Genomic DNA, 23,466 nt, shown 5'->3' with positions numbered 1-23,466 from the left:
CTGCTGAAGAGCATACAGCGTTTCTGCATGTTTTAGCGAAATTAACACAACTAACATATTACTCATGACCATTTTTATACCATAACTTAATGTTATTCCTTCCCTTCAGGCAAACACTGGTTTCCATTTAGGTGCTATTAAAAACAACTTAGAAAAACTTCTAAACTAAAAAATCTGTCACAGTGACCACCATATCTGATTTTATTTGTCAAAATTATGCAAAATAACATAACTTCAACAATAAAAACATGAAAATCAATGTGACGATGTAAAGCAAGCTTCTGGAAGTTGATTTTCATACAACAGGGAGATAACAAATAAAAAAGGCTGCCTGGAAGGTCGCATAACATTTTCAAAAATCTAAAACCAGACAGTGTGTCAACAATAATGAAAATTATTCGTGAGACTTAAATTGGCTAAAATGTGCAAAAACACTGGCATGTCTGCCACTTTTTCACGCTGATGATGACTGCTTTTGTAAGATCTGTTAAAAGAAAAAAGTAAACGTTCACAATTATGCAAGACAAAGTGTGCAAACAGCAATATCAGGTGATAAGAATATCCCCAAGAAAATCTGATTTAGTCCTTCAAATAAATACACATGCATTCTTCCTTTGCACAGAATTCCTAAAAGTACTAAAGAAGGCAGATTAAAAAAAAAAAAAAAAGATAGTCTTTTTAAAAAAATTGTGGCAAAAAAAAGAATTTCCAGCTGTCGGTTTTGGGGATGAGAAGCGGGGGTCCATGGTTAGCTTAACACAAGGGATCGTGTAAGAAACCATGGTGGTGGCGGTGGCGGGGGGTTGGGGGGGGGGCGTTGAGTAAAATCCATAAAACATTCCACATTGATTTCTTTATTATCACTGAAACTGCCGAAAAAGGGGACAAACAAAAAAAGGCATCCCATTGTTTTTGGTTTTAAGGCGGGGCTACGTTAGGCAGGGGAGGGAGAGGGCATTTTCCCGAGAATTTTGCTATGATTTAAACTCTGTGCTCTGTCAGACCTCGTCTCCTCTCAGTCTGGCCCGTCCCGTCCATTCATTTGTCCGTCCGTCCTCCGTTGTGCGTCCTATTTCAAGCGTTCAATGAGTTCCTGTGTGAGGCCCAGGTTGAGCAGCTGCATGGTGGGGAGTGAAGTTAGGTGTGGAAAGGCCTTGAGGAGCTTCTCCCAGCAGAGCTCCAGCAGACTGGGCACAGCCAGCCAGATCTTAAACAGAGAGCCAGTCCTCTTGTTCTCGTGGATGTTCACCACGCCACCGTGGATGTACATACAGCCCGCCTGGGGACAGAGTGAAGGACAGTATAGAGTTTACTACAGATATTAAATGGGACAAAACCTATTCCAATTACAGATCATTAAGAAAACATACACCAATCAGCCAAAAGATTAAAACCACAGACTGACGTCTTGTTAAGCTGCAATGTTCTTTTGGGAAACCTTTTGTCCTTGCAGTTATGTGGATGCCACTAGACGTGCCACAACCACCAAAACATTATTTGCAGACCAAGTGTCCTCCCTCCAAATTCCCCAAATCCCAAACTGATGGCGCATCAATGGGACCTCAGAGCCAAATCTGATCTGTGGTGCGACCTTCTTGGATCGGTCTTGGCTACGCATAGACATGGGACCTCTAAAGGTGTCCTGTGGTGTCTGGCACCAGGGATAATCGTGTTTGGGTGCGTGATTCGTGTCAAGTGGCATAAACATGAATGCTGGGACCCAAAATTTTCTCAGCAGAGCATTAATTTGTAACAAGATGATCATTGTTATTTAATGATTAGTGTTATTTACTTTAATATTGAGGCTGATTGGTGTATATGTGTAGACTGACTGGATGAATAGTGTTGTACTAACTGGGGTGACAGCAGCACAGTGGAAGTAGGCCGGCTCTGGCATCACTGCTGGTAGTTTACTCCACTGGAAAGTCTGCAGGTTGATCTTCCACAGATCAGCTAATATCAATTCCCCGTTGTAGCCTCCACAGATAAATACATCTACAACAGAGACGAATGAATAGTCACAAACTTTTATTGTAGCTGTACGTGCGTTAGCTGACAGGGAGATAGTTTCAAATCAACCTGCATGTTTAACATAGGAGGAAGTGGTATTTAATGTCAGGGGAAGCAGTGCGTCTCTGAAGCAGAATAACAAAGTATTATTACTATTTTCTTTTAATCAGGTGGTATTAGTTGCACAGCAAAAGTTCTCACCATTTCGTATTTGTACACAGCTATGACACCTCCTAGGAGCAGGATACCCTGTCAAATCACAGACATGTTTTAATGGTGGGAAGAGAACAAAATGGGTTTAGTGAATAATGGCATGCAAGATAAAGACCTATTTTGTCATGAGGTTTAGTTGTAATCTCCTCCCAGGAGTTGGTCTCCAGATTGTAGGCATGTATCTGTTAAAAAGACACATTGTTTACTGTGAGTGATTAGTGCAGTGATTAAGACGGATTTGGCTTGTGTACAAAACAAAATTGTAAGAAACTGAAGTGAAAATTTGAAGTTGTGGCTGGCACAAAGTTAATGTGATGTCGTACCTTGTCCAGAGGGTAAGATGTCCAGGAAGTTCCTCCTCCCAGGATGTAGATCCTCTGTCCGTCATGTGCTATTTCATGCCTGTACCTGTGACAAATACACACGATAGCACGCCGTGTTTTACTGCACTGAAAAGATACCTATCTTGGTTTGATCCTGCAGCACTTTCAGGCGTTATAGGGGCGTACCGTTCCTCAGGCAGGTCGTCAGGAGGGTTGTTGGGCTTGAGGTGGATCCACTCCCTGGTGGTCAGGTCCAGCCTGTGCAGGTCTGTGCTATAGATGTAACCCGTTGTCCCTCCAAACACGTATAGGAAGCCGTTTATTATAACCATTGCCTGAAGGAGGAAAGATAAATTGAAAAAGCTTAAAAATTTGTGTATGCGCTGGATCCCATTTAATTTTGAAAAAGTCAAAATCACAACCTCTAATGCTTCAAAACTCTGAGCTGAATTTAGCCCTTAGAGCCATTGAGTGACAAGGTGATTGATAAGGTTACCTGTCCATAGATTCTGTTGGGCTTCTTCCCCCGACAGTTGAGCAGTGACCACCGCTTATATTTCACGTTACAAACATGTACGTCATTGCCGTTATTTTCACCGAAGGGGATCCCAGTGCCGCCAAACACCAGGAGGTTGTTGCCGTGCAAAACAGCTGAGGAACCACAGCAAACTCAATTTTAATACAATAATATATGAACAAAACTGGATTTCGTTTGTTTTGTGCATCAGATATTAAGTTTCAAAATGTTTCACCTGACATAGATGCCAGCTCTGTGGGCATATAGCCCTCTGTTCGAATCTGCTGCCAGCAGCCGGTGGCAAAGTGGTACCTCCAAAGCTCCCTGAACAGTGGATAGTCCTCATTCTCTGAGCCTCCTGACTCATCATAGTCAGGGTTGTACCCTCCAAACACGTACAAGTTAGTGTTGTCAGCAACGCAGCGATGCCCACTGCGGGCAGGGGGAGTACGATGCCCTGAATAGCGAGGAACAAAATGTCATAGGATGAGAGAGGGGGAGCATGCTAAAAGAGGCACCAGACAGGTAAGATAAACTTCCACACACCCTGAAATCCTTCAGCACTGATAGATATGGATTCACTGAATTGTGTATTCAAGATAATGAATTGCTTTGTAAAACTAAACATATTCCATTTTCCTTCTTCTTTTCACAGCAATACAGGAGGTTACCCCAACATGCCCTGACAGAGAGCTGGAAACTACATCTGCTCTGTTTCATTGCTCAAACCTCCAATGACAGTAAAGCAACAGGCACGTCCTCACCAATATACTTTTTTTCATTCGGCCTGTGTAAAGCACTGCAAATTAAATGTCACTCTGACACTAAAGCTGGCAGGAAAAATAACAAATCAGTTAATCATCTAACAGTGCTGTAGTTAAAATACAGAATCAGATATTTACAGTATTATCTATGAGGCTCACACTTTATAAAGAAATATATGCAAACATCAGACAATAGGGTTGCAAATTGTAAGTACTTGAAATTGTTACAAGAATGCACATTTAAAAGGGAAAATGGCTCTTTCTGTAGGCCACAAATGGGATTTCTGGGCTGTCATTTAAAAAAAAAAAAAGTAAAAACATTTTGGGTATTTAGAAGAATTTGCCTCAGTTGTCTTATAGCATGTTTTGGAAATGCCAGTGCATCTAATAAAATGAGACCAGTTAAGTCTAATTAAAGTATTTAGTACAGTAAATGGTTATTTCTGAATGTAAATGATATCAAAGACAAGCTAAACATTTTTTCTAGGTCATATAGGTCATTGGGTATCTTTTGCAGCTGCATGTCTATATCAGTCACAGGGACCTGAGTTGAACTGTATACATACATTGCTGAGCCCAAAATGTGACAGACCTAAAATTGAGTCTGTGTGACACACTAAACAGCCCAGCATCTAAACTGAAGATGACCCATAACAAAAGGAGAATGTTAAAAAAGCCAATCCTTTCTTGCTTTTTCACACATGATGGATCACCTCTATCATATATGTGCATTTACAAATCTGTGGATAATTATTGTCAATACTTAGTAGCCAGTGCACGGCCTTAAATCTCCTCAGATCAGCCTTAAAATGGCATTAACGTATTTGCAGGTCTGTACAACCTAGTAATCAATGACTATGTGTCAAGTCATGTCGTTACCAGGTTGACAGTACAGCTGTAAAACAGGGTTTTACAAAAGGTCAAACACTATGACAAACCACTTTTTTATTCATTTAGCAAAATGTACTATTTTGGATATGGTGGCTAAAATGCTATTTAAAGATAAACTGGCAGAAGAGCTAGATGCTGCTAGCTTAAACGTTAGGTTTAGCAATGTCACCAGTAAGGACAAATTCTTAACAATCAAAGGGGACATTATGTGCGGAGCAGCTGATTTCAGTCACACGGTGTTTATTTGACTGTTAAAATGTGCCACGGTTGAGTTAAAACATGTCGTTAGCATGTCTTGCTAATGTTGTTGACCGACCTGCTAACGTCCCACCGTGCGGCGGCCTGTGTGTTAGTCTCTCGAATCTGTTCAGCTGGTCTGGACTGCGAGCACCTTCAGCGTCCGACATCGTTTCCCCGTTACAATCCAGACTTGAACAACAATAACGTCACATTAAATAAAAACAACATTTGCTAAAGTGCGGATGAAACATTATAAATCATTCCGCATCCCAGTAGTGTGAAGCCATTCACATTTTTTTACCCCCCGGCTGAGACACTCGACCAATCAGGGGGCTTGTTATTAGAACGTTGCGTCATTAAAGATGGGCGGGGCTCTGCGCGTGTGGTTGTCCTCCAAAACAACAACAACTTACAGTCTATGGTTATTTTATCATAGACTGTATAATATATATATTAAAATCTTCATATACAGTCTATGTGTTATCATGGTCTGTATATATATATATATATATATTATATATATATATATATGTATGTATATATGTATGTGTGTGTGTGTGTGTGTGTGTTTGTGTATGTATATATACATACATAAATATATATACACATACATATCACATATATATCATGTATATATATATATATATATCATGGGCTGTGTATAAATATATATAAATCTTCATATATAGTCTATGGTTATATCATAGATTGTTTATAAATATTTATATACATCTTCATATGCAGCCTATGGTTATATCATAGACTTTAAAATTATATATAAATCTTCATATACAGTCTATGGTTATATTATAGACTATATAAATATATATAAATCTTCATATACAGTCTATGGTTATATGATAGATTGTATATAAATATTTATGTAGATCCTTCATATACAGTCTATGGTTATACCATAGATAAAGATTTATATACATATTCATATACAGTCTATGGGTTATATCTCTTTCCAAATTCAAACCATGATCCTGGGACAATGTTGGTTAATGTGTTGAATAGAAAGGCCATTCAATTCCATTGAATTCAAGGAGGCTTTATTGGCATTACCATAACCAAACAGCATTGACAGAGCACATTTTACATACAGAATAAAACATAACGTTGTGATATAAAGTAGTTGTTGCATGAATAGGCAGAAAGTAACAGGAGTGTGCTGTAGTGAAATGTTTATGCATAACAAGAGTGTAAATATATGTGTGTCTGTGTGTATGCAGATATGAATGTGCTTGAAATTTAACCCTTTGAAACCTGAGCAAATTGGCATGATTTCTTCCACAGCATGTCAGGAAGTCACGAGTTACAGGAAAATTATAATTATATTGATAAAATACTTGCTAATAATTGCAATAATAATACCAAGTGTAGTTTTCGTTCGTTTTTCCCCTATTTTTTTTCTTTCCCTATGCTAAACTAAATTTCTTTTCCTAACTTGTTGCAGTTCGTGGGACATCTCTCGCCAAGTTGCTCATTGCCTTTTAAGTAATGTTTTCAAACTAAAAAGTAACCAAATTACTCGGGTTTCAAATGTTTAAATATATATGAGAGGCACCTGAATGCAGCACCAGAAAACCGATGTCTTTCCAGGTTTCAAAGGGTTAAATTAGGTAACTTATTCCGTTTGAAAGAAAAAAATATTAAACCGAATCCTGCTTAAAATAAGGTACCCCCCACCAAATAAAAACCCTGCCAAAAACGTCATAATTGAACCTTCTCTTATTAAAGTTTAATATCATGTCTGTTTTTCTGTTGTTATAAATCATTCATAGCCTTCTTCATAAATACTTATAAAGGGCATTCTGATCGTTGTGTCTATGTATGTCGTGCCACATATTTGCAAAATTCAAAATATCTCGGTGGTGAAGCAGTCTGGCCGGTTCAAAGACGTCAGTCATGTGCTGTGGTTGGGGTCTTTCAAAGCGGAACGATTGCTTTCAGGTCTTATTTTCCAGGGGACCACAGAGCCGATCATGGCGACTCTCGGCGGCAGTCGTGGGGATCGTCTCGGCAACACTAATCAACAAAAGTCTTCTTTTGCATCTCCAGAGAAAGTCCGTGAGCTCCTCAATGCTGGAGTGTCACCAGCAGACACAGGATCCAGCAGGTGCAGTTTTTGAACAATCGCGCGCTCTTTGTTTGAGTTAAAGGGGCCGAAGAGCAAGTTGACATTAGCTAATTTGGTTAGCCACTTAGCTTTGGGAGCTCTGCTACTTTAGCCGCCTTTACTCAGCGTAATTTGACAAGAGACAAGTCTCCGCAGATTTGGGAGCTTGTATGCCAGGAAGCAGTATTTTCATAGCATAGTTATTGTTGCTTTGTTGATTTGTCCATCTCTCGAGCAGGTCTGTTGTGGTAGCTACTTTGCTATCGCTGTCGTGCACGCGACAGATAAGGGGGGTGGGGACCCAAAGTTTTACTGTGATATGGTGCTCTATTAGTTTGCTATTAATTGCTGGAGTATTGAACATCAAGATCAGGTTTAATATATGAGGTTTGATTTTATACTGTGCAATAACATAGGAAACAGAAAATATGAATGGAGCTGCTTTTCTTTTTTTGTCCTTGTTACGCAAGTCCTATTCAGATGAAATGTTGCGTGTTACTGCGAGTTTACGGCCTAATTTCTCAATATTTCTATCCCTACCAATTACTACCTTAAAAACTACAACAACAATTATAATAATAATAATAATAATAATAATAGTAACAGGGTGACAGATTTTACTTTTTTTCTGGGCCAATGCCGATATCGATTATAAGTAGTTAATGAGACCGATATCTGATATTTGAACCAATTTGCATATACATTAAAAATGAAAATATTTCTTTAGAAATTTAGAATTAGGGATATAACAAACTCCAACACAAAACTTCGTCTAAATGCCTCTCGTAAATATTTAATCAAAATTTAAACTTCCAACATCATATACAGCAAATTCCTTGCAACCTTTCTTTTAAGATAAAGTTCGGTGAAAGTTTAAATAAGGAAATTAATGATTAAAAATCACTCTGTGAGGTTTTACAAAGTAAAAGTTTCTCCCATACTGACACTTTGCATTTATTGCATACTGCCTTTCTTGATGTTGGTTGAGTGTAATAAGCGCACTCTAGCACTGCAATAGGCGAAATATAAATCATGCAATGAAAAGTACACATACATTCAAGAAATTGCGTGTTTTTTTTAAAAAATCATTCAGATAAAAAGCAAGCATGTGGAAATTGAAGATCTGTTTTAACCTCTATTGATTTCAGCGGACAAGGAAATTTTAAAGTTCTGGAAGTAAAAAGCGACATTCAAGCACCTTGTGAAGCAACGAACAAAGAAGCCTTTTTCTCTAGAGTGGAATCTTATTCAATATCCTTTTGACAGTTTGACCTTTTCACCCAGTATGAGGCATCCAGTGTTTTTCTTGCATTATGCAACCGTGTGATCACCAATAAACACAGCTCTTGTTTAGCTTTTTTTCTGATGTTTTTAATATTTTGTATAGACTCGGGTGGAATTAAGGTATTAGGTGTTCAGAAATCCAGAAGGTATAATGTTTTGATATACCTGGTAAAATATCAGGAAGGTTTGAAAAAATAGATTCCACCCAAGCCTAATGTCACATACGATGAAACTTTTATGATCCATGTGAAAAATGTGCAGCTATCTACTGAGTAATAACGAATGTGAGAACACTTGTTTTGCGTCCAAGTGAAATTTTCCTTAGCAGCGCACTGTTTGAAATGGGCAGGCAAACCCCGCACGCTGTCCCCTCTGATGTGCGCCCGATATGGCTGGATCAACATCGGCCGCGATATGCTCAAGTGCTCCAGCTGCCAGGCTTTCCTCTGTGCATCACTACAACCAACTTTAGACTTTGAAAAATGTGAGAAAAACTTTAAGTTACATTACAAAAAAAGACAAGGGCACACTGTATTTTGGCAAAGTTAGGATGATGATTCCAGTCTGCAAAAAATTAAAGGTCAAGCAACTTTCCTTTCTTTCTCTAATAGATGGAACCCGCATTGCAGAGATTTCAAGGCAGCTTCAGACGCAGCATGAGAAGTTTTGCCCCTGGCCTGACTTTCCATGCCCCGGTAGGAGCGAGCACTCTGCACTTCATGCACGCATTAATAAAAAATGATCTCTAACATGACCGTGTAATTTCAGCTGAGTTAACCTTGAGTTATCCACATGATGGTCAAGGTAAATGTTGATGTCATTTCAGAGCGGTTCTGGCTGGTTCCAGCCTCTGAACCATCAACACTCCTCGCTGCCTTCTTAGAGCGTTTCCAGCGCACCTGTCTACTTGCACAGCAGCTGCCCGCCATGAAGCCGGAGCAGCTGAAGTCCATGGTGAGGCAGAAGAAGAGTCTTTTGGATACTGACAGATTACACTCTTAAGCATTTAAAACACTGTTAATATTACAGAAAGGGTCTAGAAGAATGCTTGCAGGAGATTATGGCAAGGACAGTCAAATTAATTGCGGAAAAATGTGCGCTTTACCTGTCAATGTATTCATTAGACAATACATAGAGTGTAATTACTGTCCTTTGTTTCTTTGCAGTCTTTGACTGAGGATGTTATCAGTGTTATTCTGCAGCTGATCGAGGACGAACAAAAAAGAAAGGGAACTTCTCCGTGCTCTGAACCTTTGGCTGTGCAGGTGGCTGCATGCATTGTTTCTCTCTGTGGCTGGGCTGCAAGGTAAGGTGAAACTCCCCTTAAGCTGTGTATAACTTTTTAAGACACATCACACTCACACAGTACATTACATCTATATATATTTCCATAAATTTGAGTACGCGCACATCAAAGCTAATTTCCGATGTCAAACAAATCCTCCAGCTGCATGGAAGCAAATACAATAAAAGTCCAGGCGAGGTCATTGACAGACAAATGACAAACATTGTTAGCACTCCTCCACCTGATGGAGATGTCTGAGCCATGGATTTCTCTCTCTTAGCCCAGCTCTGCACGCCATCAACCTGCCCATCCTCACCTGCTCGTACTGTATGCGCAAGGTGGGCTTGTGGAACTTCCACCAGATGGAGGGAACAGGAGGTGATGGAGACGTCTCACCAAACCCAGCAGGCACCCCTGCTCAAACAACAGCTCCTGCCTCAGCAGCCACACATGAGGGCCAGGGGGACCAGCCTGCTTCTGCCTCATCCACCCCCGCAACTCCATGTCGCATGAAGCTGAGGAGCCAGGACTCCACCCGCTCTGACCAGGCAAGATTTAAGCAAACAAAGGCAGATCATTTAATATCTAGGCACTATCTATGCGCATACATTTTAAGCACGATTACTCAAATCTTCTGATAAAATGGCAAATTTACCAAACTTCTTTCTTACCATGGTCTGGTGTGTTACAGGGTGAAGGAGCCTCTCCTGCGTCTTTGCGTGCCCGTAGCAGAGACTCACCAAGCCCCAGTGAAGAGCTGCAGAGTCCTTTGCCCAGGGGCAAAAGGGCTGCAACTCGTGGTAAAGGACAGGGGGACAACGCCGGGGGTGATGGAGCTGCCAGCCTGTATCACCCTCCCAAACGCCTGTGCCTCTCATCAGTTGGTGGTCCTGTAAGAACTAACGTTATTGCTCATCGTTCACGTTGTTTTTTGAATTTTATTATACTCAGCGATCCATAACTTATCTATAATACTATAATCACTTTTTCACTGGGCAAAAAACGTCAGGTTGTAGGTTACACTAAACATTTTGGCAAAATAAAACAGTTCTTCAGTTTTGGTTATGAGAAATTTGGTCTCAAATTTAGTTCGAGTGGCATTAAAAAGTCTTAAAAAGCCTCAAAATTGACTTACTTTAAGCTGCAGGAACGCTGAAAAGCCCTCGGTGTGAAAGGGGTATAGGTGGCATCAACAAATGATGATGATGATTATACACAGGTAGAAGAGGCAAAAATGATTCTAAGGTGACGATTACCAACAAAAAGTCATACCACTGGAGGTTAACACTAAACATTTATACAAAAGCCTAAATGTCACTGTTCTGTTAGGGCTGAGCAAAGTGTCCGTATTGTATCGATATTGTGATTTGTGACTAGATATCACTTAGATTTTTAATATTTTCCTGTTTTACAGGCTGCATTGCAGTGAAGTGAGGTCAGACTGTTCTAGTTCTATTATTTGCCTTTAAATAATCGCTATCCCCTCATTACTGATGATTGTTTGTCAAAAATCTCATTGTGTAAATATTTTGTGAAAGCACCAATAGTCACGTCCATAATGTTGTTGCAATCATGATATGGAGGTATTTGGTCGAATATGTCGTACCATGTTTAAAGCAAGATAATCTAGATCCTAATCCTGGTTAAATTTGAAAGAGGGGTTTGCTTTGCTTACTTTGGATTGGTTATGATAATATATACTGTCTATTTTTTCAGGATGAGCTCCTGCACAGGAATGTATTTGACCCCCTCGCTCAGCACAGAGAGTGGTGTCCCTGGATCTCTGTCGGAAAGGAGAATGTGGATCCAGGGACAGCCCCCTTTTTGGATGGAGACTCTGCGCTTCATCAGCAGGGCTGGAAGGCTGCCCTCGACCTCCTCATGCCCATGAAGAAGAACTCCAGTGCAGCAGGAGGCAGCCCAGGACAGGCAAGTTAACACTTATGAACTCTGTTTTTTATTACTAATTGGTTATGGAGCTTGTAATTTAAACAAAAATCTTACCTTTCTTCTTTTTGCAGGGCCCCCGGGACAAATCCAAAAGGGTTTTTGCTATATTCCGTCAGTGGCAGGTATCCTCCTCTCCGTCTCAGTAGACTGTTTCCATCCAAACAGCATCGCAACACTGAATGATGAACTGACCTGCCCTCTTTTTTCTGTGGTACAGAGTCCGCAGTACCAGTGACAGGAGTGTCATATCATATCAATGTATGCCATCCCTAAAAGTCGTGTTTACAGTCAAAGTGTTTCAGGAGGGAAAGGAAGCTGAGTGTGTCTTTCGACAAATGAATGAGTGTCTTTTCCGTGAACAGTGAAATATGTGAAGGATGCCAGTGTGGCTTTAAAACCTTTGAATTCTGATTCATGAAAATTGGGGTGTGCAGATATTTGGGCCTCTGTAGGCCTTGTATCATGTGTATACGTAAGTAGTCAAAAGTAATAGAACACATCTTGGTGTATTAATTGGCCACAGAAAGGCATTTACTAACCTCATGTGAAGTCTGCTTCGGTAGTCCTACATGACATAATGGTAGTCTGAATTTCAGTCGAATACAAGAGACGAGAAGTCCATGGGAACGGGCCAAATGGCTTGACACTGGAAAGGCAATGTTTACCTTCAATGTATGTTGAGTCATATGAGGGAGTGGTCGATTTTTAACCTCAGATTAGCAAGAAAAAAACTGTGAGGAAGTCATTTTCTGTGTGTACTGTTGTGCTTGAAAATCAACATGGACATGAGTTCTCTTTGAAAAGAACAATCGTTTTTTTTTTGGAGTAGTAAAATGTTTGTTATCATTTTGTCAATCCTGATCACTGCAGGCAGGTAGAACCATGTGCCATGAACGTCAAACCTGTTTGGAATTAGTTTTCAGGATGCCTGTACTTCCTTTTGCCTTCCTTTGACATCTCACTGCGAATGCAGTCCTCTCTATCTTGCATGTGCTTTTATCTTCGTAGTTTCCTACAAGGGTTTAATAAAATGCTGTTCTGAAAGTTTGTGTCATTTTGCATGTTGGCCCCTGATTTTTTAAGATAAAAGATTAATTAGATTGAATAAGATTAAAATATTGTAAATTTAAGGAAAATGCATTTATATACAGCATTGCAAATATTTTTTTTTACCCATTGCTTGCACAAAATCTTAACTCTGGTTTAGAGCAGTAGCAATGGACTGGCCAGGGGCCTAATTTGGCCCACCACAGGGTGCTGGGTGGGCCCCCCAGCCACTTTCAAAATTAGCTTAATTCACAATGAGAAATCTTTTTGCACTTTGAACATCAGGTTCCAGGGTGCACAAAAAGGATCAAAAGAGAGCTTGTTTATCAAAAGCGCAAAGGAAGATTCTTGCCAGTGGTTTATGCTAAGCCCTGAATGTCCTGAAATCTTATGCGCCCCTGTGTACCGTGACCTGTGCAGGGCTTTTGCGTCTGGCCCCTGGCCAACTGTGATTTTGCAAAAGAAGTCCCTGTAAACATAACTTGCTGGTCTAGAGGGATGACAGTTACACAAACACTGTGTTCCCGAGAATATTCATTTTATACAAATTACTATTATATATTTACTATATTGAAGGGCGGTCTTGTCTATTAATCATGCATTAGGAAAAAAACATAGCTGTTATCAAAGCAGGTATGAGGCTGGCGTTAGAGCAGTGATATAATTATAGCCATTACTGTGCTCTTGTAAACATTCTCTTCCTTGGGTCTTATTTGTTTAATGTGCATTTCAACCTCACTTAATTCTGATTTAGCAATTGAACAGAAAGAAGAAAGAAATAAGCTGATTTAAGTCCCCAGAAAGATTCATCGATCAACATTTCTGCTACTGTTACTATCATGAGGTTTGTTTTTATATATTTATTTTTTATGGATGTTTTTGCTTCTTTTTTTCCATATTTTTTTGGGGTATTCTAACTTTTCTATTTGTTTAGGTTTTGGGTGTTTCTTATATTTTTTATAATGTTGGGGTTTTTTTAATTTTAGATGCTTTTCTTTAAAAAAAAATCCAGTTTCGGGGTGTTTTTTCTTTTTTTAAATAATTTTGAGGTTTAAGGTGTTTTTTCTATTTTATTTTATTTTTTAATTGTGGGGTTTTGGGATGTTTTTGTCTATTTTTCTAAATAATTTTAAATGTTTTGGTTGTGTTCTTTTTTGTTTTGTTTTTTTTTTTTAAATTGCATTAGGTACTTTTACTTTTCATACTTTGAGTACATTTTCTTAATTATACTTTCTTACTTATACTTAAGGACCATTTTTGGTGCAGGACATTGTAACAGAGTATTTTCACAGGGTGGTATTAGTACTTTTTGTGAAGTAAAGAAGCTGAATACTTCCAACATCTGTATTCTTTTTTTGTGGGACTGAAACAAAACAACTTATATGGCGGCCTATGACTTTTGCACAGTTCTGTACTGCATGTCAAATTGCATGTTTACAAGCAATTTGATTTGAAATTTATTTTGAACATGTAAAAAAAAAAGGAAAGAATGAACATGTTATCATCTACAAACATACAGATATGTCTAAAAAGGAGTGGCACCAGGTGCAATGAAATCCCGCCCCTTCATCAGATATTGAAAAATAATTGACTCTCTCCCAGTTTAAAATAAACTGAATTTTCTTGAAATAAAAACAAGAGCTATATATAAACTATACATACCATATAAATATATGTAAACCTATTTACATTGTTGTTTACTAATAATAATACAAAATAGTACAAAATAGTACAATAATTATTCAATAATTATACAATAATCCCCTGCACACAAAACCAAAGGTGTTCTAAAAAAAAAACTACAAATACTGCCATTAATGGTGACGTTTGTCGCAGATATATGACGCGATCCGCGGAGGGATCCCAGCTTGTCAGAACCATGGTCAGACCGATGAGAGGCAGTGAACAGCAGAGGTCTAACGTTAGCTCATATTAGGACAGAGAGACATTGGACTGTGAAGACGTTTTGCTGTTAACATTTCCGAAAGCAAATGTTAACTTTCGGATAGTACCGTTTGCTAGACTGTCTAGCGTTTCGGAGGCTAGCTTTCGGTTTACTTACTGGTGTTCTGCGGTGGAAATAGGAAAAATGTCGTCTCCAAGTCCGGGTAAAAGGCGAATGGATACCGATGTGGTGAAACTGTATCCTTTCTGAACATAAACAACAGTGTCTCATTCGCTGTCTACTCAGCTATGTCCCCGTGTATGTGTAAATGTGATATGAGCTATTTGTTGATGCTGCTTGTTTATGTGGGTAACCCAAAGCAGAAGGAGCTTTCATTGTGAATGACTGATGTTTTTGTGTAAACAACATTTTGCTAGCAAAGCCAAGTGTTAGCTATTTCTGTCCTGCGAGGCTTCAGTCGCGTATCGGGACAGCTGTGTTAGCTAATTTTTCTATGAAAGCCATTTTTCCAACTCTTGCATATTTGTAACGTTAGCGTTAGCTGTGTAGCTTGTTGTGTATGTTTGAAAACGACTGCAGAAAAGACGTTAACGTTATTCTCATTTTCCAGGAATGTGTGACATCTTGTTGCACCACCAATAGACCTGGCAGCGGTAGACTATTCAAACACCTTATGGCAATATGTTGTTTTTGTCAAGCCTGTTGTTGTCAAACTGCCTCTTTTTTACACGTTGACACGGAGCTTGTTTACATAACGTAAAGCTAACTGAAAATGCTGCTGTCTTTTGTTCTCTCGTGAAAACGTTGGCGTTATTGCAGCATTCATGGTCTTATTATCAGCTTGAAACCTTACTGAGGGTTTTGTGGTTGTGTTATTGCTCCTGCCACTTCAGATGTTACCTTGTAACGCTGCTGAGCTGGCTAGCTAGTCTGCTGGTTAATTTCAACATCAAAATGGCCACCTGATCTGTGTGTCTCACTGTACTTGAGTGTCTGCAGGCAAATATATTGAACTTGTATCATTTTGGAGTGGTTGCAATTTGTTGGTTTTTTTTGGAAGTGAAGGAGACAGCTGTTTGTTAAGTGCTACAGCAGGTGTCATTTTCACTGACTAATGCTTGAACTTTTAGGCAACATCTAGTGTGTTCTGCTTTTCAAGTCACCATGTTTACTTTTGTGCTGCTGATTTATTTGTTCACTCAGGGGCTTACCGAGGGAGCTCCAAAATAACCCAGAACAATACATTTCCAGTCCATGCAATGTTCTAGAAGAACTGTATGAACAAGTAGTTTGTTTTTGTCCCAGCACAGTGGAAACCAGCTTAATGATTGGGTAGCCTGTTACTAGCCGGAAACCACAAGAGGGAGGGACTTACAACAGCTGATGGGATGGCTGTAGAGCTTAGTCAAATATGGGGTTAGAGCAGAGCTGGTCAAGATGAACCAAAAACAAGGGAAAGTTGTCCCAACAGGGTGAACAAAATGTTTAAAAATGAAAAGTTTGATAGTTTCAGCAGCTTGATTCTTTTGAGTACATTGAAAAATTGCTAGAATTGTTAACATATCTGACTTATGCAATACTGATTCTATATTTCACAAGACATCCTGCCTCATACAGGACGCATACAAGGTGCTTTAAGTGCTTGAAGTACTTGAATGTGACACTCAGAAATTAAAGTACTGGAATACCTTGAGAATCGGTAATTTTTAAACTTGAAACAGTACTTGAATATAATTTAGGAGAACAGAAAAATACATTATTTTATGAAATGTATTAGATAAATGTTTCAAACTAGAACGCCAATAAAGGTCATGCTTGCAATTGCTTTCCAGTGAGCAGGGGTTAGCTCAGAGAGGCAAAGGGTTGGTAAACACCAGTAAATAATCTGCACCAGGATGTTTCGTTAGCCTGCAAAACACTCACTACGCAGCAGTAATTTAGCAATAAATAACCAGCCATGTGTGCTTAACTGGATGGTGGAGCAAATTTATACAAATTCTCTTGTAACCAATGTTTGTGGAGAAAACAATGACATACTTAAATAACAATGAGTGCTTGAAAACGTGCTTGAAACTCCTTGAATTTAACTTGACCCTGTCTGTACGAGCCCTGCTCGTACCATCACATTAAAATATAAAAATATCAGTGGCCTATACATTTCAAACTGAGATAGATACATTTTTCTTGTTGTTTTGGCCTGTTGCCTAAGGCATTTTATTACATCTGCTAGCAAGCAACAGTGCCTGTTTGAGCAAGTTTAGCCCTCTCCTTCTTGAGCAACTTGACTGACAGGCAAGAGCAGGCTTGCTGTATCAACGACCACCTGCTCAATTCCATACAATGACTTATGTTTTTATGGGGGGGTGAGAGAGTGGTCAGCAAATGTTGCGGAAGACAGTCGTGTGTGTTTAAATGCAGATCTGCAGAACTGAGAATTACTGTCTCACATAGCACATTCTGGGTTAAAGTAGGGAGGGCTCCAGGTTACTGGTATGGGAAACAGTTCCTTCCTTCTGTTCGTGTCCCCAGAGCAAAACTAGCAGTAACAACCTCCTCTCTGTGCTCCCTATGCCTGCGTCTCCCCCTGGTGTAACCAAAACCCGAAACTCACACCGCCTTTTAGACAGGAGCAGCTTCTTTCTTATGGGCTGACACTGAGAGCCCTCGCGCATTAATTTGCTGCAGCCACCGGAGAGCTGAGAATCTAGAGCGTGGGCCATTAGGGAATTCATGAAAATGAATGTCAGAATGACCTCAGCATGCCGTATCACTGGGTTTAAGCTTTGTCCTAAGCCAGGCCGATGGATGGCAGCCTGCTTTCAGCACCAAGCATTCGGTCTTTGTGTTTGCATGCCAGTAGCTTGAACTCTTTGTACTATCTAATGACATATAGTCACGGAGAAGGCATTAAGTGTTGGTTTACACTGACTTTAAACTGGATTTTTCTGTGTATCCTTTACTCTTTCACACCCCTCCTTTACAAACATATAGCCCTGAGTGGCAAAAGACAACATATTTATTGGCCTGACTGTAGTCCCAAACCTCGAATAAGAGTTACTTCCAATGACCTGCATAACTTTTGCCCACCGGCTCTTCTGTTTTGCTTCGGGACATGTTGCTTTGACTCTGGAACACGGTGTTCTTGAACAAGACCCTAAGAGTTTGTCATTTCAAAGAGCTTTACATTCAGCTTGTTGTGCGGGGTTGACTGCACACGCTTTGTAGGTAGTTGTGCTATTATTTGCACGTATTCATCGTTTGACTCGCTTTACAAATGCTTTCAAGCAGTAAGCTGCTGGAATTTGAGCACAGGTAGATTACAAAGGACTAAAGCCTATTTTGAATACAAGCTCTTGTTATGTCTGGCCTATGGATTTTAATGTAGAGAATGGGACAGGAAAGGAAATGTGTGGAATTGTCTTTGCAGCTGTTTATAATAGTCGAGAATGACCTGAAGAGGAAGAAGACATGTTTGTACAAATGTGTGTTTTTAATCAAAAGGCAGTTATTTATCATGAAGCACCTCATACTTGTCATCTAACAGAACTTAATAATTAAATACAAATATTTTATATTCAACTGAAGTTAATTTTAATTTAGACTGGTTAAAAAAAATGTAGCCCTGTTTACACAGAGATCACACCATAGGGCTGCCACTAAGTCCTTTATAAATCCCCTCTTTATGCCTCCTTTTATACACAAACAAACATCATGCCACTCCAGTGTGTTTAACAGTGTCGGCCTCTCGTGTGACGTATAACATACATGTCGGCAGTGCTTTATAAACAATAACAATGGCAATAAAAATAGTATACCATCCCTGTTATATGCTGGTTGATCTTGTCTTCTGCCTGGAGGTTTAAGAGCTAACCCTCTCATTGCTTTTTTTTCGGCCACTGCTCTTCTTTATGTAAGCCGCTAACTGCTACTAGTTGCTTTTTAAATTTCCTGCGTTGGGTTGCATGCATAGCATTGTCAAAACATCACACCTGTCCTGCCGGTGATCCTGTCCTGCTGACTGTCCTGTTTACACAAACACCATTTGGACACTGTTACTACTGCCAGTGGCAGCTTAAAAGCGAGACAACGCTGTCCCCCCCATTCTGCGATTGCACCTAACATGCAGAACAGCGAAGTGCTGTAACGATGCAATATTCCCACCTTGAACAGGCAGTGGAAAACGGACTTCTGGATTCTGTATGTGTTTTACATAGTTAAACAATCACACTGCACAATTTGTTTGACATGAAATTTAATAAGTAAAAATCTATAAGTACCCTGCAAAAAAAATGTGCTTGTAGCGTCAAGTAGCTGTTTGAGACTTTTTCCTCAGATCAGTAAACGTTGCTCTGTCCCGCTGTTTGAAACTGCACTTGGTCCTGATGAAGTGTTTATCTCTACAATGACATGTGTCCAAAGCCTTTAGGTGTATATATGTTCATACGCAAAATCTCATTACATCAGACATTTTTATGAAAACAAAACTGTGTCTCAGCTGTACTTTTCAACCTTTCAATTGCTGCCGGAAGGTCTAAAAGTGATTGGATAGCAGTTCGGTGAAGCATAGCCACTGATGAATTGTATCAGCGACTGTGGAGAGTTGTTGGGAGGGATGCTGCACGTTTCATCGGCCCCAGCATCCATCATGATACCTGGTGTAGTTACAACTTTATATTGGCCTCATTATTTTAACCCAAATTAGCTGTATGATCCAGGTAGGTTGAGTGTTGTGTTTGTGCTTCATGTTTCTTCAAGAATCCATTTTTCTTTGGAAAGGCAGAACTTGGCTTTCAGTAATCCTGATTTATTCAGTTGTCCACAATCAGGGGGTAGGCTTCTAGGGGTAGTGACCACCTCCTCCCTTTTTTTTTTTATATTTTAATTCCCCCCCACTCCCTACCCCACCACATCCCTCCATCCTCCCCAAGTGAAACACCAATCCTGAGCTTTATCCGCACTCCGCTTGGTGTTTCGGCCCCATTGTGCCCTTGCAACATGACATCCGGACAGCATCAGCAGTGAAGTCTTTTGTGTTTCCCGTTTACAGAAGCCCCTGTGACCTCCACCTCCCGCTGCTGTGTCAGACCATGTCACACAGTCACAGGCAGCTAATCTGCACCCAGCACTATTATTGCGGGGCTGAACCAACTAGACGCAGTTTACTGTAGCGAAGGAGCCAGCAGTTTTTTTCTGCCTGTTCCTGACTGAGAGGTTGATTGAATGAATAGGAGCATGATGGGAAGAGAATGAGGAAAGCTCTGGTCTGGTGATAGAGTTGCATAAATGAACAGAATGCTTTGTTGTTATGATGTAATAGAAATAACTTAACAGCAGTAGACACAAAGAAGCTAAGGGGGTTACAGAAACCTTGCAAGCCACAGTACCATCCAAAAATTGGATGGCATTGGGTTAAAAGCACAGGAACAATACAAAACAGATGTGGCAATTTATTCACGATCAAATAACACAGTGTTTTAAAGGGAACTGAGAGTATGTCTGATGATGGGCCATGTTTTTTCCTCTACTTTGCCCTGCCTTAGTAGGTGTTAGCCACACAGTTAACCCTAAAGCCCTGTTATCACTTTGTAGCATGTTTATTGTGGCTCCAGGTTAATATATAATCTGTAGTAAGAAGCTCAAACACTGACTAGGCCACCTGCTTTACATGATCAGCCAGTGATGGTATGGAACATAGACTGTTCAAATAATGGACATAGCTACTGTGATGTTACCCACTGGTTTGTAAACTGCTGTTTGGAAGTGTTGAGTTTGGCAATTCGGGTGTCACCATCTTGGTATTTTAGAGCCAGAAGTGACCTTATTTGGACAAGAGGTTGGAGGGAAGGACCTGACTGGAAGCCAAGGACAATATCGGCAGACAGCCTGCCACTCAACTGGCCCCAATCTTAAACATGTGGGTGTCAGTGGGGATCTACTCTGTTTTGGAGCCAGCCTCAAGTGAGCATTCAGTGGACTGCAATTTTTGCACTTCTGCATTGGCTTCATTTTTCAACCTCAGAGGTTGTGGCTTGGTATTGAATTATGAGAATTATGAGCTGGAGAAAAACGAATTTCACAGTCACATATTCCAGACCTGGAATGTCATGGAATCAGTAAAATTCTCAAAAGTTTTGGACAAGCAATTATATTTTATTGCATGTAATAAAATGAATTGTTACAGTAATCTTCTATATATAACCTAATGTATACATAATATAACGCAGAATTCATTTTCTGTGGTTGTTGACCTAAAGGAGCTCTAATATTTGTTGATGTGGGAGGTTTTTGCATTACTCAAGTTTCTACTTTTTCTTCCTGCATTTTGTCTCTCCGTTGATGTATGCAGTCTAGCTCTTGACCTTTTCCATAGTTTGAAGTATTAAGTATTTTAAGTATTGAAGTATTTGAAGTGAATATAACCAACTACTGCAGTGTTTCCCACAGAATTAGAGTGTATGTGTGGCAATAGCTAATGATGTGTTTCCTTTGTATGATTCTGTGTCCCCTCTCTAAATGTTAAGGTTTATGTGGGTGTGTGAGTACAGCACAGGTGTGGCGCTCCATGAGTTTTGTTTTTCCTCTGCAACAGTTTGTGAGTCCCAGGGTGAATAATTGATCCCTTGATCCATTCAGAACTGTTTAGATTGATAGACGAGATGAGCCGCTGCTGCGATTGATTGCAGACTTTAAGACCCAGCACAATGAACGGCTAAGTTTCACTTTCCATGCGTCTGATTTTCTGCTGCTCCGTCTGTGCCCAGAGTGTGCTCTGTGCTCCGACAGTGTGGTGCGATAAATAGTAATTGCAATTATATGTCCACGGTGCTCCTAATGGACAGCCCAGGTCCAAAAACAGAAAATGTGTTTATGGCGGCAGATGTTATAATTGTGGCAGGCCGCCACAAGTAAATGAATTTGTGGGAAAGCCAGTGTTACTTGTAGATATTAGAGAATGTTGCTGTTTAACTGTCAAAAGATACTTAACATTTAGAGTAGAGTACTATGTAGTTCTGTTAGTGATATATGTTGTGAGTGGTCATGGAAGTTTTATCATGGGTCCTTGAAAAGGAATGAAAACATTTTTGAATTTTTGTCCATGAAAATGTGTAGGAACCCTGTAGGAGGGCTTAACTGAGATATTCGTGCTCCTGGGAAGGCTGATAATATAATCCCTAGATTCAAATAGTTTTGTCTTGTTTACAGTCAAATATAGTGCATGCCTTAATATTTATGTGTTGTGGCTCTTGGGCTTTGTTCATGTGGAAATTCATTTAAAAAAACAGTGTAATTGTAGGATAAAAGCATTCTTCTCCTCCTCTTTGTCCTAGTTATCTCTTTCTTTCTTTTTATACTTTTCTATTTCTACATCTCCCTTTTTGTGATTGAGTGTACATACGCCTTTCTCTGCATCCATGCAGGTATAATCATGGTACATCATCCAGCCCCAACTATGCTCCTGCTCTTTATTTCTTCTTGAGTGAACATAAGGTAACTTAGTAAATTGTATGTGAGGCCCCCTCTATTCGGGTGGGGGGGGCTTGATTGACAGTCCCTTTTTGGGGGTCCAGGAGCAAGGCATCTCTGACAGTTAAGAGATTTGAGGCCCTCACTGTTAATCCCGCAGTGCAAACAGTGACGCTTCCTGCACGCATGGCTGAGTTCCCTTAGAAAAACAGATGGACTGAAGTTCCTCTCTTTGTTTCACATGATTTTTTTTTCTCTGGCGCTGGGGAGCTCAGCCTGCCTCTGCCTCTGCTGCTCACGTGCACTGCTGCTTTAATGTGGAAAATTGAAGTAGTGACGATAGGAAAGCGACATGTTTGTTCATACATTGGCATATGGGCCTGTGACACTGAGCCCAGTTGTCTAAAAATGTCGAATGAAAAGATGCCTCATCAAAAAAGTGCAACCTACAATGTCCACACCCCACACTTGACTCTAGCTTGTAATCTCCTTCTGTGCATCTTGTCTGTATCAAGTTGATAAAATTAGTCAGCGTGTCTGTCTCTCACTACACTGAAATTCAGGTTTGTTGGCAGCTTTCTCAACATGTCAGTGTTGAAATTCAGGGTTTTTTATCTTTACAACAGACAGCAGATCTTGTCTCTCAGTAGATTTTGCTCATTAGATGGTTGCTTCAGATTCAGGCCATTGTTTCTCCTGCCCTGGCTCAGTTTTGTGATCATTAATGATAATTTCGTTTGTGTGTGCATGCACGCAGGCTCAGGCGCGTGCATGCACATAGAGTCTCTGTGCTATTGCTGTAAATAGACTGTTGATTTAGTGAAGGGCTGAGAGGAGGAGCAGCTGAGGGATTCACGTTTGATTGCAGTGGGTGGGCTCTCATCTCTCACCAGAGAAGACAAAGAACTTAGCCTGTGCAGTACTGTGCTGCTCCAGCTCTCACACAGGGAGGTAACCATCAGCTAACAGTATAGTCAGACCTGTATTTAATGGAAACTAAATTGCAATATTTTGGGTTAAGTGTTGAGCATCGAGTTTTGTTTTTTTGTTTGATTCTGGGTTTTTTTCAACGTACATTTTATAAAAAGTAGGTCTTTGTATTTTTTCCACTGAACATGCAAATTGTGGATTGCAAAGGCAGCTTTTACATTTATGTATATTTTCAAAGCTGTTACTTTAATTTTAGTTGAAAATGTTTATCGCAAGGTGTTTAAGCTTCAGGCTAGATTGTATGCCTCTGTTTACACATCTCTATCTGAGAATACATGCTATTATTCACACTTGTGAAAGTGAGTACAGTATGTTGAACATACATACGAGACTACTTGTTTTATGTGGGCTTTTTTGTTTACTGCAAAGTAACTTATAATTACAGTAGTAGATGTAATCCTTTGGCTTATTTTATGGGAAATGTGTTTAAATTCTAGATGCTAACCTTTTGATTTTCAAA

At 39.8% G+C, this 23,466-nt stretch overlaps 3 protein-coding genes across 3 annotated transcripts in view; 2 read left to right on the top strand and 1 right to left on the bottom strand.

Annotated features, from left to right (window-relative positions):
• Window positions 1–762: 762 nt before the first annotated feature.
• klhdc10 (kelch domain containing 10) lies at window positions 763–5,263 on the bottom strand. The gene is made up of 9 exons (XM_042511451.1): window positions 5,035–5,263; window positions 3,299–3,520; window positions 3,043–3,197; window positions 2,733–2,881; window positions 2,547–2,631; window positions 2,339–2,405; window positions 2,212–2,259; window positions 1,856–1,995; window positions 763–1,279 (listed from the first exon to the last, which is right to left on the bottom strand). Exons 1-9 carry the CDS (start codon window positions 5,123–5,125, stop codon window positions 1,070–1,072), a joined length of 1,167 nt encoding a protein of 388 aa, XP_042367385.1. The 5' UTR covers window positions 5,126–5,263; the 3' UTR covers window positions 763–1,069.
• A 1,672-nt stretch (window positions 5,264–6,935) lies between these two features.
• On the top strand, window positions 6,936–12,643 carry zc3hc1 (zinc finger, C3HC-type containing 1). The gene is made up of 10 exons (XM_042511292.1): window positions 6,936–7,080; window positions 8,229–8,331; window positions 8,698–8,848; window positions 8,976–9,059; window positions 9,191–9,318; window positions 9,531–9,670; window positions 9,930–10,197; window positions 10,341–10,541; window positions 11,366–11,578; window positions 11,671–12,643. The coding sequence occupies exons 1-10, from the start codon at window positions 6,947–6,949 to the stop codon at window positions 11,743–11,745; spliced, it is 1,497 nt and encodes a 498-aa protein (XP_042367226.1). The 5' UTR covers window positions 6,936–6,946; the 3' UTR covers window positions 11,746–12,643.
• Window positions 12,644–14,547: 1,904 nt separating this feature from the next.
• The window catches only part of ube2h (ubiquitin-conjugating enzyme E2H (UBC8 homolog, yeast)), a 28,267-nt gene continuing 19,348 nt past the window's right edge, over window positions 14,548–23,466 (top strand). The window contains exon 1 of the mRNA XM_042511155.1: window positions 14,548–14,788. Coding sequence (XP_042367089.1) covers window positions 14,736–14,788 — 53 coding nt within the window. The 5' untranslated portion in view covers window positions 14,548–14,735. The remainder of the gene's footprint in view (window positions 14,789–23,466) is intronic.

This window comes from Plectropomus leopardus, chromosome 22 (assembly GCF_008729295.1).
Source record: "Plectropomus leopardus isolate mb chromosome 22, YSFRI_Pleo_2.0, whole genome shotgun sequence".
NCBI classification, from domain to species: Eukaryota; Metazoa; Chordata; class Actinopteri; order Perciformes; family Serranidae; genus Plectropomus; species Plectropomus leopardus.
Note: the sequence above shows the minus strand (reverse complement) of the source record. Positions and strands in the feature narration are given on the sequence as shown.

Excerpts from the sequence above, each read along its gene's own strand:
- zc3hc1 (XM_042511292.1), top strand. The coding sequence starts at position 6,947 with ATGGCGACTCTCGGCGGCAGTCGTGGGGATCGTCTCGGCAACACTAAT. Across the intron at positions 8,849-8,975 it reads AACTTTAGACTTTGAAAAAT|ATGGAACCCGCATTGCAGAG; the intron begins GTGAGAAAAACT and ends TTTCTCTAATAG. Across the intron at positions 11,579-11,670 it reads CAGGAGGCAGCCCAGGACAG|GGCCCCCGGGACAAATCCAA; the intron begins GCAAGTTAACAC and ends TTCTTTTTGCAG.
- klhdc10 (XM_042511451.1), bottom strand. The coding sequence starts at position 5,125 with ATGTCGGACGCTGAAGGTGCTCGCAGTCCAGACCAGCTGAACAGATTC. Across the intron at positions 2,632-2,732 it reads GACGACCTGCCTGAGGAACG|GTACAGGCATGAAATAGCAC; the intron begins GTACGCCCCTAT and ends TATTTGTCACAG. Across the intron at positions 2,406-2,546 it reads CATCTTACCCTCTGGACAAG|ATACATGCCTACAATCTGGA; the intron begins GTACGACATCAC and ends TCTTTTTAACAG.